Raw genomic sequence first — 20,566 nt, 5'->3', positions numbered from 1 at the left:
TACTCAGGAGACTAAGATCAGGAAGATTGTGGTTTGAAGACAGCCTGGGCAAATAGTTCACGAGACCCTATCTTGAAAAAAACCCTTCCAAAAAAAGGGCTGGTGGAGTGGCTCAAGGTGTAGGCCCTGAGCTCAAACCCCAGTACCACAAAAAAATTTTTTTTAAATAATAATTTAAAAGACCATTTGGTGCTTGTGATTTTTATGTTAACACAAAATGGAAATATATATAGACATTATTTACACCACACAGTTTTATAGTCATATTAGCATCCATCAGTAACCAACCACCTGTGCCTTATTGAAAGCTCATATTGAGGACGGGAGGTTGGTATGAGTCACTTGAGGACTGTGAGATTTTGAAGAGCAGTAGGAATCCTTGGAAAGAGACGTCACTGATGACCATGTTTGCCCTCTCTTGTGAGTGCTATCTCCTTTTGCTCCGGGGACAGAATCGGAGGCCTCAGACTGTCTCTTTCATTTGCTTAGTAAAGGCAGTAGTTCCCACAGACTTCCCTCCAGCTTCTCCTCCTACACCGGAGCTGGTACTAGCTGTTTGTTCTGAGACTGGATATCACTATGTAGCTCAGGCTGGCCTCAGACTTGGAATCCTCCTGCCTCTGCTTCCCCCATGCTGAATTACAGTGCACTACCATGCCCTGTTGGTATGGGGCTTTCAGCTTACTGTAGCAGATAGAGGCTAGATCGTTTGTTGGTTTGCATTGCTGCTTTGCCTCCTTAATAGCTACTGTCTTACTATCAGCTTTGTCCCCCTATGTCCCAGTTGTTGGCAGGGAGAAGTAAAATGCTGGCTTTCATCAACTCCTGCAGGGGAGTCAGGAGCACAGTAGGTGATAGCTTCCTTCTCATTTCACATAGATTGGAAGGGAACTGATGAAAATACCAGTGTCACAGCTGTTGGGACATTCTTTAGAAATGTCTTCAGTGTCTTAACCCATATGCTGTGGGATTGTCTGCCAATCATAGGTCACAGTTCAAGAACTAACACTGTCTGAAGTTATTGAAATGTACTGTGTATTGTTTCATCACATACAGTCACAGTAAAGAGACTTAATATAATTAGTGTTGGTCAGGGATTCATTATAGGGTTAATCACTCATTTAACAGACAGACAGGAGGTAACTCAAGAAGTCTCAGCAACTGCTAGGTGCTGACAAGATGGTAGTGGACCTCTGGCAAGGTCACTGCCCTCCTGGATCCTGCAATTCAGAAGGTCATACCTGTCTGCCATTGGAGTGGGCATTGTCAGTACTGAGTACGTGGAGACCTGAGTTGGCCTCTTTAATCTTTCTCCCTCCGTGGGGTTAGTGTTACATGGTAGTATCAGAAGTTCAAGGATGGAGAAAGAATGGGTTTCTTTGTTTATTAATTAGACACTTGTGGAAATTTGCTCTAAATGCTTGTGTCATTTGTTCATTTGACCTTTCCCTTCTGTTTTTGAAGTCCAGGTTCTTCACGTTTACAGAAACAGCTGTTTAAATAGAAAGTGTGGATGCTGTACTGAGGTTCTCACATATGCGTGGTCACTTACTAAGCTTGCTTGAGTGTTCACGTGCAGCACTGCCATGACCTAGGCTGACAGGATTCCAGTGTCCAAGGAGTCTAATCACAAAGAAGGGATTGATGTAGAGGAGAGAAGTGAATGCTCCTGCGGGCTGACTGGGTATGGGGAACCCCTACCTGTGAAGTACCTTGAAATGATCTGAAGGAGGTAGTGGTGGCTTAGACAGGAGAAGAGCAGGGGTGGAGGGGAGGAAGGCAGGCAGGAAGGGAGGTTCAGTAGAAAGAAGTGCTAGGGCTGGGACTCCAGTGCCTTGGAGAGAACCAGTGATGGGTGGACTGTCTTCAGAGCAGATCCTGGGGCTGCCTGTGGTTCTGGAGGCTGGCTGGCATTTATATTGTGCTTCCAAATAAGGTGACGCCTTCCTTGCTGCCTGTCCCTGGTACCTGCATATGTATTGGGAGCTGGAGGCGGGGGGGCGTGTGAGGGACAAGGAAGGGACAAAAGAACATATTTATGACATAATTCAGTTCATAACAGAGTTTAATTGCAACCCAAGAATGAAAGGAAAAGGAGAAGTAGCAGTTGTTGATCTGAGCTGCTTAAGAAGAGAGGTAGGTTAGCAGTCTGCTCAGTGCCATTGAGTCTGAGGCAGCACTGCCGCATGACCACCTCAAGTTCATTCCTCTGTCACCCAACTGCTCCACAGAGCACTTCACCGTCTACACACGTGTGTTCCTTTTTGTGCATGTGCCTTGCTTCTGCCTTTCTTGACCTTCTCCTTTCTGGCTTAAGATAAATTCATGTTCATCCTTCAAGATCTGGCTCAAATATCCCTTTCTCTGTAACATTTTTTCCAACTCTACAGGCTCCTTAGTGTGAGGTCTGTACCTTCAGTGTGACATTCTCAGCCCTATATCTAGTGGGAGAAACAGAGGTGGGCAGGCTGGCTATCTTTAAAGCCCATCAGCTGTTATCTCCAGGGCCAGGGGCACTAAAGGCCTGAGTGGAACCTCAGTGAGGTGACTGCCATCCGTAAGTACCCATGATGAAGTTCAGCTAGCTATTCGTGTCACTTCCAGTAAGATTAAACTTTTTGCCAAAACATTTAACTATATGGCCAAATATACACTGGGGCTGAGGAATAGGAACAAAGTAACTGTCTTACAACAGAGTTTAAACTATGAGAGAGTCCTGGTTGATGCTGTTAGAAGGCGGTCGAGTGCCAAGAAACCTGGGAGAGGAAGAGACCAAATTCTGAATTCAAAAAGAGTAGCTCCAGTGAGAGGGCTGTTGTTCCAGCGTGACTGAAGAGTAAGTTGAGACGCATTCATTTCCTTGACAACATTTTAGAAGGCATTTGCAGCTTCAAGTTGTTTGGAGACGTTTATAGCAGTGGACTATAAATTGAGGGGGTGCCAGCAGGAACACCAGCAGCAAAAAAAAAAAAAAAAAAAAGCCTTTAAGATGGAGCATAAAGATGCTAGTGGAAGCCAGTTCAGAGCTGCCTCTCACTTATTAAAGGGAGCAGGCTGGGGGTATCTAGGGCCATCTTTCTTTTCCCCTCCTCCCACTGTCTCCTTTTCTTTTTTGAAAAGGAGACAGTTTCTTAACATGCACTTAGTGCTTTGGTTTGAACTACTGTGAAAGAACAAGTACAAAGACAATAAAAAGTTCACCCAATTTCTTACTTTCCCTTTGTATTTATTCAGAAGGTCCACTGCATTTGAAAAGTCACAAACCCTCCCTCTGACTCTTTCCATTGTAAAGGGAAAATGGAAAGTGAGTAGAAATGTGAACCTGCTGCTGAATTATAGTGCTTCTGTAGTATTTAGTGCTACTTGTGTGCTGCAGCTAGAAAAAAAGATCAGATAAGCCAGTCTTTATGAGACAAGGAAAACTTTTTTTTGACAGTACTGAGGTATGAACGCAGGGCTTTGTGCTTGCAAAGCAGTGCTCTTCCACTTGCCACTCTTCCAATCCATTTTGTTCTGGTTATTTTGGTGATTGGTTCTCGAGAACTTTTTGCCCTGGCTGACCTCGAACTGAGATCCTTCCGAGCTTAGCCTCCCAAGTAGCTGGAATTACAGGAGTGAGCCACTGGCACTCGGCTTGAGCGGGAAAACTTAAAGAGTAGTCTCCAAGTTACTCCCCCACTTTCCACTCTTCTTTCTCTCTCTGCCGTGTAAGGGCACAGTAGGAAGACTACATCTGCAAACAAAAAGAGGGCCCTCCCCAGAACCTGACTATTCTGGCACCCCCACTTCAAACTTACTGACTTCCAGAACTCTGAGAAGTAACTGTCTTGCTATTTAAGGGGGGAAAATAGCCCCAGATAGTGGGGCTTAATCTCAAGATGGCTTTTGCATGGGGTCTTAAGGTCATAGAAAGACCTTTTTAAAATAGCATCTGAAAAATAAGTCCTAAGTAGAAAATCTGGAACTGTATGACAAGTTGTGACATGAATGTCTTTCTTTTATGTGTATTTTCAAAAGGTCAGGGTGTGACCTGAGCAAGGAATCAGGCTTGTTTCATTCTAGAAGAATTTTTTTTTTCACGAGTTGCTGTGTCATGATTCTGTCTTCTTTAAATTCATTAAAAATTTTTATTTATTTTTTCTTTCATTTTAAAATTTTAACATTTTCAAACCTTGTCTCACAAGAGGTAAATTTTACTGACTGTTGTACTTTTGAAGTTACAAGAACTAGATTTGAATTTTTTAAAATCTATTTCATATATTAAAATGTGGGAAATCACATGAAAGTTCAATTATTTTTATCACCTTAAATTTCTGGTCTGAGCATTGTATACTAAATGTATTGTTACAGCTGTAACATAACTTGTGTTGTTAGTTTAGGCTTTCACTTGAAGTCTTCACATTTTTTTATATCTCAGTGTAGTACCCCAGTTATCATTTCTGGTAGCCATTTGTTATGTCATACAATGTTATGTTCCATATAATTTGCTTCACTGTCCTTCTGTTAGACATTTTCATTTCTAGGGTTTTCTCCTCCTGAATGGTAACGCCATAAACAAATTAGAAGAAGCCAACATTTGAATTCCTTTTCCTTTGCATTTTGTGAGAACAGCTGGACCACTTCAAGAGCTACCCCAGGTCAGAAGATAGAAGCAGATTGTTTTTTCTCATTCTGTGTGCCATGCTACTGTCCAGGAAGACTGTGTGTGTCCTCATATAAAGAGCCTGGCAAAGTGTATCTGAGATTTTTTTTTTTAATATCTACCACCATTACCCTGTCACATTTGTAGAGGATTTTTCAAAACTATTGTGTTTGCTGTCTGCTAGACTGGAGTTTTTGGCACTCAGGTTTGAACTCAGGGCCTCATGCTTGCTAGGCATGTTCTCTACCACTTGAGCCACTCCACCAGCCTTTTTATGTGTTGAGTATTTTTAAAATAGGGTCTTGCTTTCATTTTGCCTAGTCTGGCCTCAAACCTAGGTCCTCCTGATCTCTGCCTCCTGAGTAACTAAGATTACAGGTATGAGCCACCAGCACCCAGCTGTTGATTATTTTCTTAACATCCCATCTCTCCAAGCTTCTGTGACATCTTTTGTCCCGTTTCACCTACAGTCTGCTTTCTGACTCTCCTCCCTGTCTCTGTCTCTCGGGCCTGATTAGACCCAAGATTCTAACCTCACCCCTTCCTACCCCAAAGACACTGGCTGCCCCGTCCTCTTTCCTGAGCCTATTGATGTACCACCCACTACATGACCACCCTGAACCCAGGCGGCCTCACCCCCTCTCCCCTCAGAAATGTCCTGCATTCTTTGTGCATTAATATACTATCAGACTCCCCAAAAGAAACCTTGGGGTCATCAAAGATGCCATCTCCTTCTCCTGTCATTGTCCAATTGGTGCCACTACCTCTTGTTTCTACCTCTCAAATCCCTGCAGTCTCCTCCTCATTGTTGCCACTCAAGTTCTAGTTTTCATTAAGCTCTGGATGTTACAGGACCTTTTCCTGGCCTGTTGGCCTTCATGTACTGACCCCATCAGTCTTTCACCCTGCTGTTGCTAGAGGGAGGTTTCCAGAGTATACTCAAATAACATTAAAACTCTAGGGTCTTTGGAGACCTGGTTGATTCAGCACCAGGGCAGAAAAAATGCACCATAAGCCTGGAGCATCTTGTGACAGAAAGTTAGGAATGGCTCAAAAGAAGATAGATGCTCTTCCTCTCCAGCATTGCTGAAGTAGCCACATCCTCTTGTTCCTTAGGTAGACAGGACTACACTTCAGTGCTTGGGCATTCCCCCTTTGTGCTGTGCCTAGAACATTCTAGACAGTGTCTGTTTCAGGTGCCATCTCTGCAAAGTCTTCTGTGACCACTCTCAGAGAGCTGACTTTCTTCCTTTCCTGTATGAGCACAATGCCTGCTCCACAGTGTCTGCAATATCTCCTTGTCACATCTGCTTGGTGTCTCTAGTCTTTGTTTTCTTTCATGACTGTGACACTTGGTGAGTTCTGATCAGTTTTTCTTCTTACAGTGAGGCTGTGGTGCCCCATTGACAGAAGTGAGATTGTGTACTCCTTGCTGTATTGGATCTGGAGGCCCAGGTTGTTAGTGATGTCTCAACACTGGTTATATGAGTTCCATCACATAGTTAAAGAGGTGTCATACTGTTTTCTCTTTGTAGTTAATAAGTAATTGATGGAACAATACATTGAGATTATGTACACATTCCATTCCTCATCCACTTTCACTCACTAGTTTTTGTATCCACTTATATTTTATAACTTCAGTAATTCCTCCAGTGTTTATTAGTTTGTCTCCTAAGTTTTAGAGTTAAACAGCTGAATAGGAAATAGTATCATTTACTAAGGTGATACCTGAGCGAGGAGTAGGCTTTGAGCAGAATGGGAGTAAAAAGAATATATAGAACGTAATGCTAGAGATTCCCATGAGTGAGTTAAAACCCAAAATGAGAAATGAGCTGTAATGCTTCTTTTTGTTAATGTTAAGCTTGTGTTTAGAGGTGATAGTTTGCAGCTCCTCGAGGATGGGAACTGCCAACTAGTTGAGAGTTGATTTCTGAATTTGTATTTACACCTAGTACTGTGCTTGTTCTAGTGAAAGGACGAGCTGTAAGAGCCAAAGCGGTGTGTCTACCAGTACAGTTGATATTGATTTGATTACAGTCCATATCTTCACTGCAGGGATGGCTGTTTCTGCCTGGTTTCCTTACTTGAGTTGTTCACATCCACAATCGCTATGATCCCCTGTGCACCGTCTTTCCTCCTTCCATCTGCTGCACGTGTACTGTAGGTATTTCCTTAAGCTGTGTAATTCACACTTTTAATGTTCTCCTTTCAGAAAACATGATCTTCCTTAAGATAAATTTTCTTCTCCATCCAAATCCCATTACTTACAAGCATACAGTTACTCTTGTATTTCTTATAGACACTGATATCATTGAGCATGCTCACTCAGAGCAGAGCCAAATACAGACAGCTGTGTTTCATCTTCACAGTGGATGAGGAAGATGGAGAGTACTTTTGTGCTTGCTTCTGTGTTGCATACTGGCAGCAGCATTTTGTAGGGAAGGGTGACTGTGACTGTGGAGTGGGAGCTCTTACTGATCCTTATTAGCGCAGGTAGGTCTGCTTCACCTTCTTCCTTGAGATGCTAGTTGCTGGAACCACACCTAGACTAGGCCCCTGGCTCCTGAAACCTTTTGAAGTCTCTGTATTTTCCCATTGCAGTGTGATTCCTGGTTTCCCAGGCAGGGCTGGGAGGGTGAGTGGGGAACAGCGAAACAGGGTGAGATGGGGTACAACTAGGCTTATTCACAGAAGAAAACGTCCTATACCCAGTCTTAGAGGCCAGCTCCCCTATGATCTGCCTTAACACAAAGGCAGACCATTGCACTGTGAACATGGGCAGCTTTGGAATAGTTGGGCATTAAATCCTTGAACTGCTGACTGTGCAGCACACCCTGGACTGCTGAAGAGGGAGAGCACTACCCTCTTGTCATTGGCAAACCAGCGGGTGTTGCAGGAAAAGCTCTCAGCCATTCAGCTGGTCAGTAATGCTGTTTCTGAACAGCTGTGGTCAATGGATTTCAGAACCATGTGCAAACAGCACTAAAATCCATCAGTTCACTAGACTGTGTGCTTATTATCAAGTCAATAAATATTTACCAAGTGCCTGACATTTATTATGTACAGGGAGGGAGCAAGAAGCAAAACAGAGTGTCTTTTCATGGATGTTGGCATTAAACAGATGCAGTGTATTAAATGATGATAAATTCTTTAAAAAAGAAAAAGAACCAGGGGAAGGGATTGTTCGGGTAGTAACCCATGCTGAAGTTGGGGTGTTGTTGGAGCAGGCCTGAATCCAGTGGGAGTAGGACATGGAAAGGCATTGTTTTAGGTGAGGACAGGTCAGGATATGCCAGGGAGCGTTTTACACATACGCAGTCTTGCACTGGCCTGGTTGAACTGGGATGGAACCCAGGAATCTGCTTATGTATAAAAACTTTACAGCAGAGCACCAGTGGCTCACTTCTATAATCTGAGCTACACAGGAGGCAGAGATCAAGAGGACCACAGTTCAAAACCAACCCTGGGCAAATAGTTCAAGAGACACTATCTAGAAAAAAACCCATCACAAAAAAAGGGCTGGTGCAGTGGCTCAAGTGGTACAACGCCTGCCTAGCAAGCATGAGACCCTGAGTTCAAATCCCAGTACCACCAAAAAGAGAGAGAGAGAGAAAGAGAGGAAGGAAGGAAGGACTGGAGGGACGAAGGAAGGAAGGAAGAAAAATTCTCCAGAAGGTTCTAGGAAGCCAGGTTGGGAGCTGCTGTTAAAAATCCATTCAGATTATGAGTCATCCCAAGATCTATATGAGAGGAAAAGCTTTGATGGTAAGTAAAAACAATAATCTCTTGAGGTAAAAGGGAAGAAATGAATGGCAGGAAATTAAAGGAAGTAACAGAGGAAAAGAAACAGCACCAAACCTCCCCAAGAAAGCCTCCCCCACCTTTAATAACACTCAGGTCTCCGGGTAGTAAGTGGGGAGGCAGTCTGGTTCCAATTCCTCCTCTCCATCACTGCCTCCTGTTAAGTGATGGGTGCTGCAAGTGGACACATGAGACTGACAGCAGCGTCAGTCTCAATAGTGCTGCCCCACGCATTCCTGTTGCTTCCTGTCGGTCCCTTACCTTGGCCTCGTCACAGGAAGAGCACCTTGAGGTGAGCCTGTGCAGTAACTGTGCTGTGAGGAGGGAAGCCTGCCATGGGTGGCCAGCACTCAGTGCATATCCCACCACTTGCCAGGGGAGTGACCACTGGTCACGTCTCACACACCTGTGGAAGTGCTTTTCTCTCATGTTTGATGGACTTCTCACATAGCAGGAGCTGTGAGAGACCAGAAACAGTAGCTGCAAATTGGTATTACCTTGAATGGGACTAAAGAGGTCCCTTTAAAAAACAGACTTGAAGTTTACACAGAATTGAGAGGAAGGTGCCCTATACTCCTTGTATACATGGAGTACATGTATACATGCAGACATGCAGAGGTCTGTACACATGCAGACCTCCTTGTTCTCACCATCTCCCACCATTTGGTACATTTGTTACCACCATCAGTTGATACACCATTGTCACCCCAAGACCACAGGTTTTAGTACTACCTTTTGTGTTGTACATTCTGTGGGTTTGGACAAATGGTAACTGTTAGAAATATGTAGCCACCACTGGTAGTACTGTGCAGAGGAGTTTTCACTGCCCCCACAATCCTGTGCCTTAAAGATCCAGTTTTCATACTGATTCTGGAAGCTCATGAAGACAAAAGCAAAGGAGTGGGGGTGTTATCTGAAAACAAATTCCCTAAGGGAGAATCACTTATTAGTTTGACAGAAAAGGACTGTCTGAGGCTCCTCTCCACATATTTCAAAGAGCCTGCCCATGGGAGCTGTGCAATTCCAGGTGGCACGAGTCACTTGAAACCATGTGCATGGTCGAGGGTCACTTCAGGATCTCTGTGAGTCTTGACTTTTTGCACAGTACCTTCCTTTGCGTTTGGTGTCGGTGTGTTTCCTTTCTTTTATTAGAGACAAGCTCTTGTCTCACAGAAGAAAAGCCACTTGTACTTGTTCTTATCCCTGTTACTTCAAATCCCCTTCAGTAATGTCCAGAATGATTCCTGAAAGGTGAGGACCAGGCCTAATTATTTGGATTGTTTGTTGTAGCATTAGACACACCAGACTTTTTCAGCAATTTAGAAACAGTAAGAAAAGAACTCAAAAGATTACTTTAACACTGATAATTATTTAAAAGTTATAGCTTCCTTTCATGTATGTAAAACTTTGGATAATACCAAGTTCTTGACTAGGGGTGTAACTGAGTGGTGGAACATGTGCTTAGTATGCGAGAGGCTCGGGATTTAATTCCTAGTGTTAATACTTTTGGGAGGGTGCATTGCACTTTGGTTTTGAACACAGGGCTCACACTTGCTAGGCAAGTACTATACTACTTGAGCCATGCATGAGATAGGGGTCTCATGCTTTTGCCCAGGATCAACCTTGGACTGTGAGCCTCCTGCCATTACCTCCCATGTAGCTAGGATCATAAGTGTGAGCCACCACGCTTGGCTTGTTCTTTGAGATAGGGTCTTGATAACTTTTTGCCCAGGCTGGTCTCAAAGTGTGATCCTCCCACCTCTGCCTCCCAAGTGGTTGTCCAGTACTTCTTTATTAGCTAGTTAGCAACAGCTGTTTTCTTATTGAAACATTTTTAAGTGTTGTCAAGAAGAAGCAGAATTGGGTTTTGTTCAATTTTCTTCTCAACTTTAATAGAAAAGTTTAAAACGCTTGGTCAGGAGATAGATGGTTGAGGGGAAAATTAACTTAAATGCCTAATGGGCACAAGGGTTAATGGAAATCCTCGCAGGCCCATCGACTTGGCCAGATGTCAGCAGCTGGCTCTCGGGGATGAGTCTATGTGGTAACTGTGTCTGCAGTTTAGTCAAGAAGAGATCTAAAACTACCTGACTTGACCTCTTCTGTTTATAATGAGAAAATGACAGCAGAAAGGGAAAATGTCCTGCCCTAGAAAGAGAAGACTGGGGAAGAGTGTGGCAGCCATGGGTATTTACATCTGAGCCCCTGAGGCCTGTGGGGTAATACTCCCAATATTTCTAGCTGCTTTCAAAAACTGGTGTTTTAAGACTGTTACATTTTCTAGGAGTTTGCAAATTTGACATCCCATAATGATAAGAACAAGAAATTCACATCTGACTCTGTAGCTTCCGGGGTGGGAATGGAGAGCATAGAAAAGAACAACTGATTTACAATTTATTGACTAACTTTGGATACAAGTGTGTCAAGTATTAATCCTATAGCTTAGCTTTTTTCCCTTTTTCCTCATTTAGTACAGTTCCTTGAGTTCTCAGTTATATGTGGCAGGACAGAAAGTATTTGCAAGATGAGAAAATTCTAGATTAAAAAAAAAAAGTAGGAAATCTAATAAGAAAATTTTTGAGCCAGGATGTAGAACAGTTAATTGGTAGGGACTAGAAAAATTAGGGCATATTGAAGAAAAGAAATGTAAAATAAGAATGGAAGAAAAACTAACGGCACATAGAAATTTAAATTCAAGAGTTGGAGAAAAAGTGACAACAAAAGAGGGAGAATAAGGCAAGGCATCGCACCACTAAACTAGAAAGGAACACATAGGAATGGACTCTCCAAGAAATCAGGGAGGCTGCAAGGCTGTAATACCATCCCCAGGAGGCCATCTAAGATTGGAGGGGAGTAAAACTGTGCCTTCCAGCTTTCATTTTATTCTTGGCAGACAGGTGACTATCCAGCCTATGGTTCATCAGACCAGTGATGCCCATGATAGCATGTGGTCAGACAGCAAGAGTAAGTGTTCAAGGACTTGTTTTGTTTTGAGACATAGGCTTTCCATCTAGCCCAGGCTTTGAACTTGCAATCCCCCTGCCTTGGTCTCTGGAGTGCAGATATTACAGACATGTACCACTAAAGCCAGCCTCAAGTTTAGGAACTGTTGTAACAATTTACCAGAGTAATTTATATCTGTCAATCAAATGATAAAATCATTGGGGCTTGTGCTTTTATGCCCTTTTTTTTTTCATTTTTCTAATAATTTTTATTATATTATAAAACATCCAGGTGGGCATGTGGTATACACCTGTAATCTCAGTACTTAGGAGGCAGAGGTAGGAGGATCTCGAGTTCAAGGTTAGCCTGAGCTACACAATGAAATCCTGTCTCAAAAATCAGACAAACAAAAAAAAAATTTGAAAAAAATCAGACAAACAAAAATATCTACATATCCACCTGTGATGGGTTGGAAATACAGAAACACCACAGATCACAGGCCACTGAGAAGTGTCAGCAAACCCGCGGCTGCTCAGAGAGCAGTGTGGGGCCCAGCAGCATGGCACCGTGGAGAGCTCATTGCAGCACAGGCTCTCGGGCCCACCCACCTCTGAGTCAGAAAGGCTTTGTGCTGACAGGCTCTCTGGGGATCTGTGTGAGAAGCACTGGGCCTCAGTGACCTCCTGTTTGGACAGATAGATTATTAGAAAATTCCGCCTTGTCACTGCTTCTAGTTCAGTTGCATTGAAAACATTTTTCATGGTCAGTACTTCTAATAGTTAAAACCACTACCAGTTTAAAACTTACTTTACAAGTAATTGTTCCACATCATGTTAGTCAGGTTTCCATTGCTGTGACAAAATACCTGAAAAAAAATCAACTTACAGGGAGGAAAGATTTACTTCTGACTCACAGTTTTATTATGTGATTACTTGGCCCATGGTGAGGTCACACAATGGCAGAGAGTGTGGTGGAGCTAGGTTGCTCACCTCATGGTGGCCAGGAAGCAGAGAGAGTGAACTCACTTTTATAACAGACTCCCCTGATCCAAATTCATTAAGCTATGAATCCATAAGTAGACCCATCAGTTCATGAGTCAGAGCCCTAGTGACCCAGTGACCTTCAAGAAGGCCCCACCTCTCAGCACTGCTGCCTTGAGGACCAGACCTTCCACACATGAGCTTTTGGGCTCCAAATCGTAGCAAGCACTGTCTTTTCTTTGTAAACTGCTAAGCTACATGGTAGGGTTACAATAATAAAAAAGACTTTTCTCAAGGACCTTGAAGTTCAATAAAGGAGATAGTACAAAACACCCTACAAAGGATAAAACGGGATAACCCCATACTATGTCATAGTGAAGGTATTGCTACAGCGCTGTGAATTTCCCAGCTGAAGTTATTTTTACCTGGAGACATCTGGGAAACTGACCTGGCTATGGAGCCACTAGCCGGGAACCAGCCTCTCAAAGGTGGGGGTAGAAGTTGGGTGAGCACTGATGATGCTGCAGAAGGTCAAAGGCAGATAGGATAATAAGGAGGCTTGGGACAGGTGAACTTAAACCACAATTAGTTTTGTTACTTAGGCTTCAAATATGTGAAGAGTGTATGATTCATTTTTGCATGGGCTTTGGAAAGGATCACATCTTATAGAAGTCAAAATGGTCAGTGCTCATACAGACTAGGCCTTTTTCTGTCCTCTTAGCCTTACCTGTTTCTACCACTTGCTCAAAGAAAATACTCTTTCAAAGAGATTCCCACTCATTGTGAAAACAGGACAGTAGAATCATCTTTAAAGAAAGAAGAAAAAAATAAAAACACTAGTTATGTGGCTCAAAAATAGAAAGGAGACAATGAAAGGTCTCCTGGTGACCCTTCCCTTCATAGCCCAATCCGCTCATCCTGCACTGTTTGTAGCACAAAACACAGGGACAACCAGATTTGTTTGAACATGGATTACATCAATGTAAGAAAAATTCCAATTCTAGGTTCATGCTTCCCTAGCTGAACACATTTTTAAATAGACTAGTGCTATATTAGCCTAGATGTAGTCAGGAGAGAGAAACCACAGTGTAATTTGAACAAGGAAAGTTTAGTGCAACAATCAGTAACTGTGAGGGAGGGGCTGGCGAGTGAGGAGAGAAGACTAAAAATACAGGAAAGCAGGTACAAGGAGCAGCCACCACCCCCGGGGCAGACCTTCAAAGGACATACCCCTGACTCAGTGATTGGCAGAAAATTTCACCCTGGTGGAACTTACTGGAAATCAGTCCTCTAAGGTGCTTGAGAAAGCTGTTCATAGGGAGGTGTTTGAAGAAGTTTCTGGAGACAGTCTTAGACAGCTGCTGGCAGCTGTGTACTGAAAGAGCCTCTCAAACTGCTACCCAGGACCAGGAAGCAAAACCCTCTCCTGTAGTTTTTTTCTTTTGCCCTCTCCTGAAAAGCTTAACATGCTGCCAATTGACAAAGGAAAATGATTTAAATGACTCAGACTGATTTTCACAGAGCAAGCAAAAAGGATGCATTTGGAGCCAAGTGGCAATCCAACCAGCACAATGACTAGGAAATACTAGTAGTCATGACATCCTACATGAAACTTGCTTGGAGAGACCACCTTCTGCCAGAAAGATGATAGATGCATTTCAAAGCCACATCGAAATGGCTTAGATATTATTACCAATTATACTACTTTCTCTTTCCACTGACAACTTGACTGAATTTTTTTGTTTTTTTTAGTAAAAGTCTCAGATGTAGCAAAACTCTAGGGTGCAGCAAGTGGAAATGAAGTGCCTTGGAGTAAAATCTTTAGTAGTGGAAACTATAGAGGCAGTGCTGGGCACCATGGCTCATGCCTGTAATCTCAACTGCTAGGGTGTGGCGATCAGGAGGATCACAGTTCGAGGCAACCCAGGCAAAAAGTTAGCAAAGCCCCATCTCAATCAATAAGCCAGGCGTGGTAGGGTACGTCTGTGATCCCAGCTATACAGGGGGGCTTACATAAAAGGTTCACAGTATTAGGTCAGGCCAGGCAAAAATATGAAACCATTCCTGAAATGTAACTAAAGCAAAAAGGGGCCAGGGACGTTGCTTGAGGCCCTGAGTTCAAACTCCTGTACTACCAAGAGGATAAAAGAAAGAAACTGTAGAAGCAGGAGTAGGAGATTTTAAATATAGGGAGGAAACAAAGTTGTCTAAAAATTCTCTTTATACCTTTAGCTACACTAAACATTCCATCTTCCTACAGATGTACCAGGACTCCAACAGGCAGCTGAGTGGCGGGCTTTCTCGTACTGGTGCATGGCTTGTTATTCTGGGGTCCTCCTTCCCCAGTAGCCTGCATCTCTCACTTGCCAGGTGGATCTGTCTTTTTAGTGCCCACTCTTCCACCTTCTCCACTTACTCTAGTTGGCATGTTTCCCACCAGTATTCTAAGGAAGGCCGCACGAGAGCGAGGTTGTTGGTGCCCTTGTATAGCTGGCAGTGCCTGTTCTATCTTGACATTGACCAACAATTGGAAATACTTTTCCTTTAGAACTTTGAAGTCTCCTCCCCATTGTTACCTACTTCCACTTACAAGGAGGAAGCCATTCTAATTCTTGTTTTTCCCTATGGAATCTGTTCTCTTTCTGAAAGTGAGCATTTCCCTTGCTTCCAGTATCTTGAAGTAGTGTGGTGGTGAGTGGGGTGGTGATACGCCTTGGAGTGAGTCTGTTTTCATGTACTGCATGAGTACTTCCTTGGTTTGTGGGTTTTTTTATTGGCTTTTTTGGAACTTCTGGACTGATCTTCCAGTTCCAGGTTTGTTTGTTTGTTTTTTAATTTATCTCTCCTATTTTCTACCTTTGTCTTTTCCTCTTTCTTCTAGATTTCTTCAACTTTTCATTTTGACCCTACATTTGAAAATTTCAGTTTGCAATCATTAAAAGTTTGTTTCTGTTCTCTTAATGTTCCTTTTTGTAGCATCCTATTCTTGTTTCATGAGCCCAATATCCTCTTTTCTGTCTGGGAATATTAGTGAGAGGTTTTCTTTTGTCCTTGAACTTTTCATATTGGCATGATCTTTGCTTCCTTCAAGTTGCCTTTTTTTGTTGGTTTTGGTATCTGTCTTTTGTTTTTCACAGATGTGTAGTGAGTTCTGTTTGCTCAATTTTAAGAATGAGGATCTGAAACAAGAGTTTCTTAACCAGTGTGCCCAAAGAGTGTTATAGGTGTATGAACATACTGATGGTGCCAGTCTTCTGAGTGGCTGGGTGGCATCTGGCCAGTCTACAGGCAGCTTCTGTTTACCCAAAGTGAGTTCCATGTCTTCATGTGCTGTGACATGGAGAAGCTTTGATTCTGGGCTAGGCTTGCTGGCCATGGCTCTCCCAGTCACATCATCAATCTGGCTCCTTTTCCTGGGGCACATTAACATCAGTGCTGGTAGGTCTTGCACTCATCAAATTCTCCACCAGAGTCTTCCAATTTCTCCCTTAGAGAATATAGGTCTTGCTTTCAGCCTTTTAGAAGCTGAGTTGGGGAAGACAGACTGGTGGTTCAGCACTCAGTGTGCACATGTTCTCTTAACTCTCACAGATTTTGGTACAGCACACCCTTAAAAGTTCCTGGTATCCTCACTTCTTTCCTTTTCAGAATGTAAATTGCTTCTCTTCCACCAGAGCTGGAAAGATCCTTACTACACTGTGCGCAGGAGCTGTTACATCTGGGAATCTGGCACTTTGCTACAACTTTGTTAGTCAGCTCTGTTTTTAGCTTGTCCTTCTTCCCTCCTTCCACAGCTGCCTGAGCCTTTTCAAGTCTTCAGTGCAGTTTAGGGTAGTGTCTTGGTTTTGCATACTGCTAATTTAGGATTAAACTTCCTTAGTATTCCAAGTCTGTTACTCTTGTCTATTTTCTAGTTTATGAAGTTTTGTTCTCTTTGTATTTACTCTATTGAAAGTTTTATTCTTTATTTACTTTATTATAGAAGCCTGAATGCAAAGAATGAGTTTAAATATTTGTTTCTGAGATGTTATCCCTTTAACTATTGCTACTTAGATGGCAGCATTTGAAGGTGTGCGTCCCTTTTCTTAGCACGGCAATTAGGGAGCAGTTGACATAACGCCATTTCTGCAGTTTGACAGACCTATAATTCACTTCAATGAGATGTTTCAAAATTTCACTTAAATATTTTTTAAGGAACTGGGGTTCCTGGATTTGCAAGACCCTGGGTTTGATTCCTAACATTGCAAAAAAAAATAAGAATTAAAACCTTAGAAACATGAACTGAACATGTATTTCCCAGACATGGAAACTCAGGCCGCAGGTGCCGAGCTCGGGGTCAGCAAAATTACAGAGCCAGAGTCAGAAGGACTGGGATTTGTCCACAGGTACTCGCACAGCACGTGATGCTCCTGTCAAGCTAGAATTATCCAGTACCACAGTTCTCCTGCCATGCACCTGAAGGAAATTCTTTTACACAGTACAAAAGGAGACATAATAATAGTCACAGCAACCCTGTGCACAATATCAAAAACCTGGAAACAAGCCACACACAGTGGCATACACCTTTAATCTCAGCACTCTAAGACTGAAGCAGAGGATCATGAGTTTGAAGCCAGCCTGGGCTACATAGTAAGACCTTGTCTCAAAAAAAAAGTTCGGGTTGGGGGGGTAGGGAATAGCCCTGGGTTCAATCCCCAGTACCATCAAAAAAAAGTATTTTGAATCCTGGGACCAATGTTCTATAAAGTTGTAAAAATACATTGATCTAAAGTTAAGCTAAATTTCATAGGTTGGAGGTACATATACTGATAAGTGTATAATTATAGAGTATTGAGTGCGTAAATATGTATAGCTATTTCTGTTCTTTCATAGAATTTCACATTTTTTTCCCTTTCTTAGGACAAAGTTAAACTATAATCCTCCAAAAGATGATGGATCCACTTATAAGATTGAACTTGAAGGGATATCGGTAATGGTTATGAGAGAGATCCTGGATTACATCTTCAGTGGGCAGGTATGAGACACAGGGGAGGAGGCCTCAGAGGCTTCGCAAGCTCTCAGCTGTCACACGCCAGGGCGGCACTGCCATCCTCATCTTCTGTCATCGTCTGCTGCGACTGGTATCTCCTCCTGCTGAGGGCACCCATGTGGTTTTCTTAGGCTCTGCTTCTACAGAGAAACAGACGAAGTAAGAGCATAGACCCAAATGCAAGTTCCTGGTTTGCCGCTCTGAGCTCCACCTCCAGGATGAGATGACGAACACGGGATGTGCCCTTCACTGCTGTCTCTCGTGCTCTTTGTATCTTGAATCCAGTCTTGCTCTGTGTCCACACTACCTGGGGAGCTTCATTCTCCATAGTGTGAAAATAGAAGCCTCCTTGGGCATTGGGGATGGTTTGTAGAAATGGACAGTTTCTTATAGGTCATTCCCCAAAAAAGGGATTCACGCAAATGAAAGACACTCTTGTTACGGTACTGATGCCTGTGTCCCTGCCCACTGCTGCTCTTCACCCTGATTTCCTTTTGCTCTCTGTGCCCACATGTATTTCTGGAGATTTTATGATAAATGACTGGACTTCTTTCTTTTCTTTTGCCTGCCTCCCACCCTCAGCCTCCATTGTGTAACTTATATTCTAGCATGGGACTCTTGAGAAGAATCTTAGAAGTGTGTGAGTCAGGGTCAGTTTTTAACCAAAGAAGGTTAGTGTATCTTACATCGGTTCTCTGAGAGTACGTTCTGTCTTCATTCTCTCCGAGGTCTTGTCCCTGCTCCTCCTCTGGTCCTTTTTCATTGTTACTGTTTTACTTCTTTCTGTCAAGGCTGTTTCTCCTGCATATTTTCTAAGTATTCTGTCCAGTCAAACTCGGTGCTTCTCATCCTTTTGAAGTGTGTGGTGTGATTTCATATTACCTCCTTCTCTTTCTGTAAACACAAGGCAGTGGGCATGTGTGTGTGTGATTGTTAAAAACAAATGGATTTAAATTATTTTGGGGACAGCCTTTAAAATATTGGAGATACTCTGCAGTAACATTAAATCAGTTGTACCACCAGCCTCTCATCTGACTTGGAAAGTCAAGTCAGAGCATATGTACATGAGTGACAGTCCAGTGAGAGCATAGACCTGTGCAGGCTTGGATTTGAACTTTGAAACTGTGTTTACAGATTGATTCTGTGACTTGTCCCCAATTTAAATTGCACTGTAAACTATAAAAAACTCTTGAATTGGCATTTAGTTTATTGAGGTGCAGTCTGTTTTTTCACTTGCCTATATTTGAATAGCCTACAGTTATCCACTGTCTTCTGGCTAGATTGAATGTCCTGTACATAGGAAGGTCTCCCTTCCTTGGGGCTTAGTCAGTCTCCTACTTTCCACAGTTCTTATGCTCTGGTTTGAAGGCAATTGCCAATAATGCTTTTTTTTTTTAAATCAGTGGTATGAAATGTTTAAAATGTGGTAAAAAAAATTGTTTCTTGTTGTATTCTGTATATCCTCTCATTTCTGAATGTAGGGAAGCACTCTTGCTTTGGGGAATTCACTTGTGATTGTGGCAGTATTTTAGTGGCCCATATCTCTACATTGCTTTCCTGTTGCATAGAGAAACTGTGGAGTAGAGAGAGACAGATCAGAAAATTGAGGAAAATGAAGGAAAAGTAAACATTTATGACGGGAAGGATGGTATTAAGGATTTATTCCAGAAGGCAGTTTGAGGCCCAGTTGTGTCCATTGCACCATGGACAGTGTTTTGATATTCAGGATGGGGCTCCTGATGATGTAAATGCTTTATATCGAGGACATGTGTCCCTTGTGGCGTATCACTTGACACAAGAGGAAACTTGACACGCTTGGAGTCAAGATTTCCAACACCTGAGGAAAACCACGGAAGATAGAATGTCCCATGGCCTGAGCATTTCACTCAGGTTTTTCTGAGTTAGAGAAGGAGTACATGGACAGGTTCCCTCAGCAGGGTGAGCAGGAGTTCCCACTGGCTGGAAAAGTTAAACAGGTTAAAAGTTGAATATATCTGCTCGTGTTGGGAGAAGGTCCTTTGGTGGCACAAACTCTTGAAAAAATGTGCTTGGTTGATGTGTGTGAGATTGCCAGTATGTATTCATCTCTGACCTACAAAAATGGCCATTTCATGTAGGTCAACCTGATAGGCTAGTGGTTTGGGTTTTAAATATCTCATATTTCTGGTTCTTTTCAGATCAGGCTAAGTGAAGATACAATCCAGGATGTTGTGCAGGCAGCAGACCTGCTGCTGCTGACGGACCTTAAGACGCTGTGCTGCGAGTTCTTAGAGGGCTGCATTGCAGCCGAGAACTGCATCGGCATCCGTGACTTCGCCCTGCACTACTGCCTGCACCACGTCCACTACCTCGCCACCGAGTACCTGGAGACTCACTTCCGAGATGTCAGCAGCACAGAAGAGTTCCTCGAACTGAGTCCTCAGAAGCTCAAAGAAGTGATTTCTCTTGAGAAGTTGAACGTTGGCAACGAAAGATATGTGTTTGAAGCAGTGATTCGATGGATAGCGCACGATACAGAAATAAGAAAGGTAGCTGTCACTTATGGCATGGTCTTTTGTTGCCTTTGCACTTATTTTTAATCCAAATATAGTTGTTGAAAGACTTATAAGTTGTGGCCTAAAAGATGTCTGGAAAACATTTCCCCCATATATGACTACAGTTGACTGTTACCAAGTCAGCTGGTAGGGTCCCTTTACTCTGCCTTAATAATGAATTGTGACTGGGCGAGGAGAAACTCTTCCAGTGCTGGTTCTTCCTGGGCCTGGGAGCCCTGATCCTAGGAGCTGCTCTGGCAGGGCCAGAGGCTCATAGCTCCAAGCCCTGAGAGCTGAGGGCCTCTTGCTCCAGGCTTTAGAAGCCAGTGACTATGGCTCTAGGGACTCGGGTTGGAAGCTTATTGCTCCAGGCTCCTACCACCAGTGGCTGTGGCACTTGGCAGCTATTATAACTCTTGTCTTGGAGCAGCGGTGAGCAGCAGCAGGCAGTGCCTACTAGTGTTACAGCTTCTGAGCAGGCCCCGGGTACTGGGACCCTCAGCTCCTACAGCAGCTAGTTGGACAGCTTTCCAGCCTCGAGTATCTGCTGCAGTTCTTAGCCCTTAAGGCTTTGCAGCTCCATGGAACTCTTCCAGTCACCAGGGCCTGTAGTTTCTCATCTTCAGCTCTTCCTAGC

The 20,566-nt window shown here is 43.2% G+C and overlaps 1 protein-coding gene across 4 annotated transcripts in view; it reads left to right on the top strand.

Moving 5' to 3' along the window:
• Gan (gigaxonin) overlaps positions 1-20,566 on the top strand; it is a 70,326-nt gene that overhangs the window by 10,086 nt on the left and 39,674 nt on the right. For 2 of the 4 annotated variants that reach the window (XM_074055587.1, XM_020179744.2), the window contains exons 2-3: positions 17,266-17,380; positions 19,573-19,923. In XM_074055587.1, the coding sequence (XP_073911688.1) occupies positions 17,266-17,380; positions 19,573-19,923 (466 nt within the window). Of the gene's footprint in view, positions 1-4,507; positions 4,638-17,265; positions 17,381-19,572; positions 19,924-20,566 lie in introns of all 4 variants that reach the window. The other 2 variants (XM_074055588.1, XM_074055589.1) reach the window with 2 other exon arrangements.

This window comes from Castor canadensis, chromosome 15 (assembly GCF_047511655.1).
Source record: "Castor canadensis chromosome 15, mCasCan1.hap1v2, whole genome shotgun sequence".
Taxonomy (NCBI): Eukaryota; Metazoa; Chordata; class Mammalia; order Rodentia; family Castoridae; genus Castor; species Castor canadensis.
The sequence above is the reverse complement of the archived record's forward strand: the minus strand, read 5'-3'. Positions and strand labels throughout refer to the sequence as shown.